At 45.6% G+C, this 10,584-nt stretch overlaps 1 protein-coding gene across 1 annotated transcript; it reads right to left on the bottom strand.

The window, feature by feature from the left end:
- Window positions 1-552: 552 nt before the first annotated feature.
- On the bottom strand, window positions 553-9,801 carry LOC121002646 (zinc finger protein 665-like). Its single transcript, XM_040434082.1, has 4 exons — window positions 9,768-9,801; window positions 9,612-9,674; window positions 8,547-8,822; window positions 553-2,752 (listed from the first exon to the last, which is right to left on the bottom strand). Exons 1-4 carry the CDS (start codon window positions 9,799-9,801, stop codon window positions 810-812), a joined length of 2,316 nt encoding a protein of 771 aa, XP_040290016.1. The 3' UTR covers window positions 553-809.
- Window positions 9,802-10,584: the final 783 nt, after the last annotated feature.

Raw genomic sequence — 10,584 nt, 5'->3', positions numbered from 1 at the left:
ATTATACTGGGGGGGCGCAGAAGATAACTGACCTGTTAATACAAATACAGGAGGCGGGTGCCGGAATCAAATAGCCGGCACCCGACCTCTATGACAGGGAGCTGCGATCCGCGGCAGTTAACCCTTCAGGTGCGGTACCTGAGGGGTTAACTGCCGCAGATCACAGCTCCCTGTCATAGAGGTCGGGTGCCGGCTATTTGATTCCGGCACCCACCTCCTGTATTTGTATTAACAGGTCAGTTATCTTCATTGGTGGCGCAGTGGCCACAGCCCCTCCCCTCCTCCTCCCGTCTCTCTTCTTACTGGCAGTGGCGGCAGCAGCACAGGAGGGAGTTAGAGACTCCTTCTCCACTGCGCTCTGCGCTGCTGAGAAGAACATCGGCGGCGGGGCAGAGAACTATCATCTCCTGTGGCCGCCGCTGTATTCAACGGCAGAGCTGCGGCGGGGGGTCTAGTCGCAAATGGCGACAAGACTAAAAAGTCTAGTCGCCATTTGTAAATTCTAAGTCGCATTGGCGACCATTTTGGTCGCCATCTGGAGCCCTGAGGGCCCCGCCGGGTTCATGTGATCTACCTTCTTCATCCTCCCCGCCATGCTGTCTTCAGATCCTCAGATTGAGGACACCATTTTAAGAGATTCGGAAGATGAATTTTTGGGAAATGCTAAACAAATTCTCTCATCTCTAAGCAGAAAGCATCCTATAGGGGAGCTCCACACCCACCACATTTCCTTTAATTTATAACCCCTTCCCACTGCAACCATTTCCCATTTTTTGCACTTTTATTTCTCTTCCCCACCATCCAAATTCTTAACATGAATACGGCTTCTCCTTTGTGCAAATTTGCTGATGTTTCTCAAAACTTGATTTCTTAGTAAAACATTTCTCACATTCTGAACATGAATATGGCTTCTCACCTGTGTGAATTCTCTGATGTTTATTAAGATTTGATTTGTGAGTGAACCATTTCCCACATTCCGAACATGAATACGGTTTCTCCCCAGTGTGACGTCTTTGATGTAAAATAAGATTTGATTTTTTAGCAAAACATTCTTCACATTCTGAACAAAAATATTGCTTCTCACCTGTGTGAATTCTCTGATGTTTGACAAGTTTTAATTTATGGCTAAAGCATTTCCCACACTCAAGACATGGAAATGACTTCTCCTTTGTGTGAATTCTCCGATGTTTAGCACAATCTGATTGAGAAGTAAAACATTTCCCACAGTCCGTACATGAATACGGTTTCTCCCCTGTGTGAATTCTCTGATGGACAACAAGAGAAGATTTCTGAGTAAAACATTTACCACAGTCTGAACATGAATACGGCTTCTCTCCCGTGTGAACTCTCTGATGCCTCTCAAGTTCTGATTTCTGAGTAAAACATTTCCCACATTCCGAACATGAATATGGCTTTACCCCAGTGTGACGTCTTTGATGTAAAAGAAGATTTGATTTTCTAGCAAAACATTCTTTACATTCTGAACAAAAATATTGCTTCTCACCTGTGTGAACTCTCTGATGCCTCTTAAGTTCTGATTTCTGAGTAAAACATTTGCCACATTCTGAACATGAAAATGACTTCTCTCCTGTATGACTTCTGTGATGTGTGATAAGATTTGATTTCCGAGTAAAACATTTCCCACATTCTGAGCATGAATACGGCTTCTCTCCCGTGTGAACTCTCTGATGCCTCTCAAGTTCTGATTTCCGAGTAAAACATTTGCCACATTCTGAACATGAAAATGACTTCTCTCCTGTATGACTTCTGTGATGTTTGTTAAGATTTGATTTATGGCTAAAGCATTTCCCACACTCAAGACATGGAAAAGGTTTCTCCTTTGTGTGAATTCTCCGATGTTTAACACATTCTGATTGAGAAGTAAAACATTTTCCACAGTCTGTACATGAATACGGTTTCTCCCCTGTGTGAATTCTCTGATGGACAACAAGAGAAAATTTCTGAGTAAAACATTTCCCACATTCCGAACATGAATATGGCTTTACCCCAGTGTGACGTCTTTGATGTAAAAGAAGATTTGATTTTCTAGCAAAACATTCTTCACATTCTGAACAAAAATATTGCTTCTCACCTGTGTGAACTCTCTGATGCCTCTCAAGTTCTGATTTCTGAGTAAAACATTTGCCACATTCTGAACATGAAAATGACTTCTCTCCTGTATGAGTTCTGTGATGTGTGATAAGATTTGATTTCAGAGTAAAACATTTCCCACATTCTGAGCATGAATACGGCTTCTCTCCCGTGTGAACTCTCTGATGCCTCTCAAGTTCTAATTTCTGAGTAAAACATTTGCCACATTCTGAACATGAAAATGACTTCTCTCCTGTATGACTTCTGTGATGTGTGATAAGATTTGATTTATGGCTAAAGCATTTCCCACATTCTGAGCATGAATACGGCTTCTCTCCCGTGTGAACTCTCTGATGCCTCTCAAGTTCCGATTTGTGAGTAAAACATTTCCCACATTCTGAACATGGATATGACTTCTTCCCTTTCTGAGCTCTTTGGGCTCCAACACCCCTTTTGCGGCTTGCATTCTGGTTAACGGTCTGTGATGAATCCGAAGATTGGATTTGTTTTAAAGGATCAGATGACAGAGTTTTGCTGTGAAGGGTGGATGGTACATCTGGGATAATGGCACAATCTTCATATGTATCTGATGTGACACCCGGATCATCTGCATTATAATCTGCAGATATAAATTGTCCCTCTGAGCTCCCAGTAGAGTCATCTGCCAAGAACAAAACTTTGTAAAATTATTTTTTAATAATATACATTTTTAAAATAATCTAATATATAAAGTTGAGTGTATGTATGTGTGTGTGTATGTCCACTAAAGGAATCTGCACCGTCACATTTACAATCCCGAAATTTGGCACACAGGTTCATCAGGTGTCCGGGAAGGTTTTAGAGCAGGTCTCAGCTCTCTAGGACGTACCGTTCCCGAGATATTCCCATAAAAATGCATTAGCCAATAGAAGCTTGGTCACATGACCCTTATCAGCAAATAGAAGCTTGCAGGTCCTTCAGCTTCCACATACAGTTTTACTTTAGGTTTCCATAACAACCCAGCCATTTTTCTTCACTGCTGTAGGAGAGCTTTAAAAGGAAATCTGTCACCAGGATAATCGCTATTGAAGTAGTAAATGGCCTAATAGCACTTAGTACCTTATTTCCAGATGTGCCTTTGTTCCAGCAATGGATGTTTGTATCCTCTAAAAATCCAGTTTATTTGGTATGCAAATGAGCAAGAAGCAGCCCAGACACGCCCCCTGCCAATGTGTCCACCCTCAAAATACTTAAAACCCCACCCCCAGGTCCTGCTAAGCCACACCCCTGATCCGGTTAGGCCACGCCCCTCCCACTCCTGAGCTGACGGGGATTGAAAAAAATCCGCAATACACCCAGCTGGCACCCCCATAGAAATGCCTATTCTTGTCCGCAATTGCGAACAAGAATAGGACATGCTCTATTTGTTTCCGGAGCTGAAGACCGGAAGATCGGGGCAGCGCTCCGGACATGCGGATGCGGACAGCACACTGTGTGCTGTCCGCATCTCTTCCGGCCCCATAGAGAATGGATGGGTACGGAACAGATGCGGACCCATTCTACGGACGTGTGAATGGACCTTTAGAGTGAGCTGTTCAAAAGGACACGCCCCCGATCCGGTTAGGCCACGCCCCCTCCCACTCCTCAGCCGACAGATTGAAAAAATGAAGTTAAAAAATCAACTTCTAGGTCCCGCTAAGCTACGCCCATATCTGGTTAGGCCACGTTCCCTCCCACTCCCCAGTCGACAGGGATTTAAAAAATGAAGGTAAAAATCAACTTCTGTCAGCTGCAGAGGTGGGAGGGACGGTGACTTTCTCACTGCAGCTCACACTCAGACAATACAGTGCTGCTGTCTTAGAGTGAGCTGTTCAAAGGGAAACGCCTCCGATCCAGTAAAAGCCACTGTTAAGGGGGCGGGCCCCTGTGGAGGTCACTGTCAAGGGGGTGGTATGCTGAGAAAGTCACTGTTAAAGGGGCAGGCTGCTGTAAAGGTCAAAGTTAAGGGGGTGGGCTGCTGTGGAGGTCCCATTTTAAGGGACGGGGCACTGTGGAGGTCATTGTTTTGGGGGCGGGGTGCTGTAGAGGTCACTGTTATAGTGGATAGTGTTGATATCTTTTAACGACACACAAACATTAAATGAAATAGATTAAATATACCCGAGCGAAGCCGCGTCCTTCAGCTAGTACGGATATATTTTAACATAAAAATCCACTTTAGTGCAGGGCAGTGGAGAGGAACAGTGCGGTGATGTATGAGGAAGCCATGGCTATGGAGTCAGCGTAAGGCTGGATTACTATTCTCTATTCAAATCCTTTGTATAAAATAATCTGCCTACAAGATAGCTCCATAGTTCAGGGGTTAGAGTGCTGGTCTTGTAAACCAGGGGTCGAGAGTTCAAATCTCGCTGGCACCTTCGCAATTTTTTATTCAGTATATTGGGCAGACTAGATGGGCCAAATGGTTCTTATCTGCCGACACATTCTATGTTTTCTAAGGGAACCCGTCACCTGTAGGTCGTGGCCCTCACAGGGGGCAGCATAGTGTAGTCACAGGCCCGGTGATTTCAGCGGTCTGTCACATCTGTGCTGGCAGTCAGTACTGACAAGCCGAACCCCACAGTGTGCACCAGGGCTGCGAGGGAGACAAGTCCGATAAGTGACTACCTCTACCCTCCCCTGCCTCCGGACCCAGACTGACTGGTTTTCCTATGCACAACTGGAAAGAGGAGACGGACGGTGGGGGTAAAGAGCCTCATCGGACTCATCTCCCTCCTAGCGCTGGCATGTGCTGTGGGGTTTGGACTATCGGTAATCTAAAAGTACTGACTGCCAGCAAGTGATAGGTTCCCTTCTACAGAGCATCTGTCAGCAGGATCAACCCTATTAAACCAGGCTTACTGCTTGTTAGAGTTAATCATACTGAGTGAAACGACCCCTTCGTTCTTTAATAAGCGCTCCAAAACTGCATGTGAGGATCAGGAATTATAAGTAAATAATTGTGGCAGAGTCACTAATAAGGGGGCACTGGGAGATCTGTAAAACCAGTCACCAGTGCCCTCCACAAGACCGTCCCCGCTTCCCTGGTGCATTCTCTATACAGACTAGGCCCCCGCTAATGTGCTCCCTAAGGAGTCAGCAAGGGGACCATTAGAGGATGGGTGGGGGGCAGTGCTGGAGTCTTAAAGGGCTTCTACCATCAGAATTACTGTTATGCAGCTGACATGTAGTGCGCATCGCTATATCAAACAGTATGTTTTTCACATTTCTCCCTGCAGCCGTTTTGGTAGAATAAGCACTTTTATTATATGCTAATGAGCCTCTAGGTGCTATGTGGGCGTAGATTCAGCACCTACAGGCTCCGTCCACTCACCCTTTATCCCGCCCAGATCCAGTGTTCTGCCCGCCCCACTCCTCTTGATTGATGTGACGGGTCGCAGTATCGTTGACAAAATCCTGCGCCGTTCACTTCTGTATTCCAAAGATCAAATACAAGGTACGGTACTGACATAGCAGTGGGAATACTACTGTTCTGCGACCCAGTAGAAACAGCCAGTGGTCCCAGTAATACAATGTTAGAAGATATAACCTTCCTCTTCCATGGCTGAGATCTATGACTAAGCCCCCATACTCTTACAGCCAACTGAACATTCAAATAATTGCCCCTAGAATTGGAAGAGTCATTGTACTGAGGTGTCAGGAGGAAGAGGAACCTGCAGTGGAGGTGGGAGCTGAAATCCTATGAAGTGGCATGGCAGCCCAATCCTCATAATATTTTTAGACAATTACGGAAGGTACTCGGGGCCTGTATGGACAACACATACAGTCAGGTCCATAAATATTGGGACATGGACACAATTCTAACATTTTTGGCTCTATACACCACCACAATGGATTTGAAATGAAACATACAATATGTGCTTTACCTGCAGACTGTCAGCTTTAATTTGAGGGGATTTACATCCAAATCAGGTGAACGGTGCAGGAATTACAGCAGTTTGCATATGTGCCTCCCACTTGTTAAGGGACCAAAAGTAATGGGACATAATAATAATCATAAATCAAACTTTCACTTTTTAATACTTGGTTGCAAATCCTTTACAGTCAATTACAGCCTGAAGTCTGGAACGCATAGACATCAGCAGACGCTGGGTTTCATCCCTGGTGATGCTCTGCCAGGCCTCTACTGCAACTGTCTTCAGTTCCTGCTGGTTCTTGGGGTATTTTCTCTTCAGTTTTGTCTTCAGCAAGTGAAATGCAGCTCAATCGGATTCAGGTCCGGTGATTGACTTGGCCATTGCATAACATTCCACTTCTTTCCCTTATAAACTCTTTGGTTGCTTTTGCAGTATGCTTTGGGTCATTGTCCATCTGCACTGTGAAGCGCCGTCCAATGAGTTCGGAAGCATTTGGCTGAATATGAGCATATAATATTGCCCGAAACACTTCAGAATTCATCCTGCTGCTTTTGTCAGCAGTCACATCATCAATAATACAAGAGAAGCAGTTCCATTGGCAGCCATACATGCCCACGCCATGACACTACCACCACCATGCTTCACTGATGAGGTGGTATGCTTAGGATCATGAGCAGTTCCTTTCCTTCTCCATACTCTTCTCTTCCCATCGCTCTGGTACAAGTCTTGGTCTCATCTGTCCATAGGATGTTGTCCCAGAACTGTGAAGGCTTTTCTAGATGTCGTTTGGCAAACTCTAATCTGTCCTTCCTGTTTTTGAGGCTCACCAATGGTTTACATCTTGTGGTGAACCCTCTATTCACTCTGGTGAAGTCTTCTCTTGATTGTTGGCTTTGACACACATACACCTACCTCCTGGAGAGTGTTCTTGATCTGGCCAACTTTTGTGAAGGATGTTTTCCTTCTTCGGAAAGAATTATTCGCTCATCCACCACAGTTGTTTTCCGTGGTCTTCCAGGTCTTTTGGTGTTGCTGAGCTCACCGGTGCGTTCCTTCTTTTTAAGAATGTTCCAAACAGTTGTTTTGGCCAGGCCTAATGTTTTTGCTATCTCTCTGATGGGTTTGTTTTGTTTTTTCAGCGTAATGATGGCTTGCTTCACTGATGGTGACAGCTCTTTGGATCTCATCTTGAGAGTTGACAGCAACAGATTCCAAATGCAAATTACCCTAACCCTTTTATCTGCTCATTGTAATTGGGATAATGAGGGAATAACACACACCTGGCCATGGAACAGCTGAGAAGCCAATTGTCCCATTACTTTTGGTCCCTTAACAAGTGGGAGGCACAAATGCAAACTGTTGTAATTTCTGCACCGTTCACCTGATTTGGATGTAAATACCTCAAATTAAAGCGGACGGTCTGCAGGTAAAGCAGATCTTGCTTGTTTCATTTCAAATCCATTGTGGTGGTGTATAGAGCCAAAAATGTTAGAATTGTGTCGATGTCCCAATATTTATGGACCTGACTGTATATTTACACCTTGCACATTCATAATTTCGACATCAGAATCCAGTGCAGTATAAAGTGTGACATGAGGCCTGTGAAATGCTGCACAGAGGGACACCAGGACACGTCCAGGAGATTCATGGAAGAGATCTGTCACCCTGATATTACTGAGCAAGTCCTGGAGAGTCACAGCGCAGACCTGAGGGAGTCGTTACCACCTTGGTGTAATGGGCTAGGATCAGCGGGAACACTCCTACTGCTTCCTCCTCTCCTGTCTACTAGTATGTTTGGGGAAGTTGCTATGTATTATACAGTAGCTGATCTCTTGCTCAGCCGATATTCCTAGTTTCTGCAGGGGGCTGCTGGTTATAGTGTAAGCTCTGTGCTTTTTAATCCAGTAATCCTTTTATTTTCTAGTATCTCTCCTAGTTTTCTTCATCAGTGAACCTTTGTTCTTATGGTTATGGCGTATTGACACAAGCCAATTATTGGGCAGATTATCGGGAACGACCGTACCTGCGAACGCTCGTTCCCGACAATCTGCCCGTGTAAATGTGCTGCCGATGACCTAATAAACGAGCGAAACAGGCCTTAGTGTCCTCCTGTTTGTTTTAGGGTCAGTTTTACAGATTAGTGTTTTCCATAGGAATGTCTTTAGGGACAGTGAGGGTCAGTGATGGTATTGGGGTCAGCGTCTAAGGACAGATCTAGGGAAAGATTTAGGGAAAGCTACAGTCAGGGTCACTTATTGTCTATTCAATCATCCACTCACCATATAACCCCCATCATCCGTTTGTTCCACCATCTGATTACCATCCCCATCTTGGTCCAGTCATCTACTGATGAGTTCTATATCTGATATGTGCTTTGTATTATTCTTCATGGGACGGTCCGGCTGTTACACAGTTTGGTCCTACTGCAAGTCCTGGGGGTATCTGAGTACTGGGGGACACTGTAAGGACCTGGGGAAGGCGCCTGCTATAGGGGAAGTCCAGTTCAGGGTCATTACAGTTACAGACTAGTCTCTGCTTCATTTAGTGGTCACTACTCACCTGGGCTCTTATCTGTAGGAATGTCCTCCTTACACTGGTCATCACCCCTCACATCTGTCTCTGTAGGAATGTCCTCCTTGTATTCCTCATCGCCCCTCACATCTGTCTCTGTAGGAGTCTCCTCCTTGTATCTCTCATCGCTCCTCACATCGGTCTCTGTAGGAGTCTCCTCCTTGTATTCCTCATCGCCTCTCACATCTGTCTCTGTAGGAATCTCCTCCTTGTATTCCTCATCGCCTCTCACATCTGTCTCTGTAGGAGTCTCCTCCTTGTATTCCTCATCACCCCTCACATCTGTCTCTGTAGGAATGTCCTCCTTGTATTGATCATCGCCCCTCACATCTGTCGCTGTAGGAATCTCCTCCTTGTATTCCTCATCGCCCCTCACATCTGTCTCTGTAGGAATCTCCTCCATGTATTCCTCATCGCCTCTCACATCTGTCTCTGTAGGAGTCTCCTCCTTGTATTCCTCATCAGCCCTCACATCTGTCTCTGTAGGAATGTCCTCCTTGTATTGATCATCGCCCCTCACATCTGTCTCTGTAGGAATCTCCTCCTTGTATTGATCACCGCCCCTTACATCTGTCTCTGTAGGAGTCTCCTCCTTGTATTCCTCATCGCCCCTCACATCTGTCTCTGTAGGAACCTCCTCCTTGTATTCCTCATCGCCCCTCACATCTGTCTCTGTAGGAGTCTCCTCCTTGTATTCCTCATCGCCCCTCACATCTGTCTCTGTAGGAGTCTCCTCCTTGTATTCCTCATCGCCTCTCACATCTGTCTCTGTAGGAATGTCCTCCTTGTATTCCTCATCGCCCCTCACATCTGTCTCTGTAGGAGTCTCCTCCTTGTATTCCTCATCGCCCCTCACATCTGTCTCTGTAGCATTAATATTGCGCAGATCTTCATCCTGATATAAAATCTGTGAAGCAAATATTGTAAGTTACAGGACAGTCGGACAAGTTGCGAGAAATATTTTACAGATCGTTAAAGGGGTCATCATCCAACTTTAACCTTTTTTAACAGATCCCTTCAGAGTGACCGGACTTGTGGTGGGTTCATACTTACCTGATCCCCACCGCTGGTTGCCGGCTTCATCACTCCACGACCGCCTCCGCAGGTACTGGGACTCTGGGAATCAACATCCCATTGATGGGGGCATGTGACCACTGCAGCCAATCACTGGACGCAGCAGTGACCAGCGATAGGGAAAATCTCTGTTACCTGACCATCGTGTGGAAGGAGAGGACGGGGACATCTCTCTGGTGTTGTCCTCTGACTGGATCTCTCTGCAGGAGACACAGAGACTGGACTCAGACTTCACAGACAGAGAATTCCAGGACATTTGTATTTAGTTCTGTCCGTTACCTGGAGATGTGACGGGCTGGTCCTCCTCCAGCTTGACCTCCTTGTACAGACCCTTGTGTCCTTCTAAATACTCCCACTCCTCCATGGAGAAATAGACAGCGACATCCTGACACCTTATAGGAACCTGACAACACAATGACACTGTCATCACCCAGACCCCTCCAGTGCTGTGACTGTATAATGTCCCAGCATTCCCGGCGGTGTCACCTCTCCAGTCAGCAGCTCCATCATCTTGTGGACGACTTCTAGGATCTTCTCATTGTTCTTCTCATGTATCAGATTACTAGACGTCTTCTTCACCGTGGAGTAATCCTGTTCATTGAAGACATAATAATAAATGTCACCATGTACATTCCAGAGTCCATCACATCTACAGCCATGTCCACCTGTAATTACCATAGATAATGGTGTCACGTGACATCATCAGAACCTCTCACCTCTCCAGTCACATCACCTGTAATTCCCATAGATAACGATGTAATGTGACATCATCAGAACCTCTCACCTCTCCAGTCACATCCCCTGTAATTCCCATAGATAACGATGTAATGTGACATCATCAGAACCTCTCACCTCTCCCCTCTCCAGTCACATCCCCTGTAATTACCATAGATGATGATGTAATGTGACATCATCAGAACCTCTCACCTCTCCAGTCACATCCCCTGTAATT

This window comes from Bufo bufo, chromosome 5 (assembly GCF_905171765.1).
Source record: "Bufo bufo chromosome 5, aBufBuf1.1, whole genome shotgun sequence".
NCBI classification, from domain to species: Eukaryota; Metazoa; Chordata; class Amphibia; order Anura; family Bufonidae; genus Bufo; species Bufo bufo.
This window is presented reverse-complemented; position numbering and strand designations above follow the sequence as displayed.

Excerpts from the sequence above, each read along its gene's own strand:
- LOC121002646 (XM_040434082.1), bottom strand. The coding sequence starts at position 9,801 with ATGTCCCCGTCCTCTCCTTCCACACGATGGTCAG. Across the intron at positions 9,675-9,767 it reads TCCTTCCACACGATGGTCAG|AGTCCCAGTACCTGCGGAGG; the intron begins GTAACAGAGATT and ends GTTGATTCCCAG. Across the intron at positions 8,823-9,611 it reads CAACCAGCGGTGGGGATCAG|AATACAAGGAGGAGACTCCT; the intron begins GTAAGTATGAAC and ends GGGGTGATGAGG.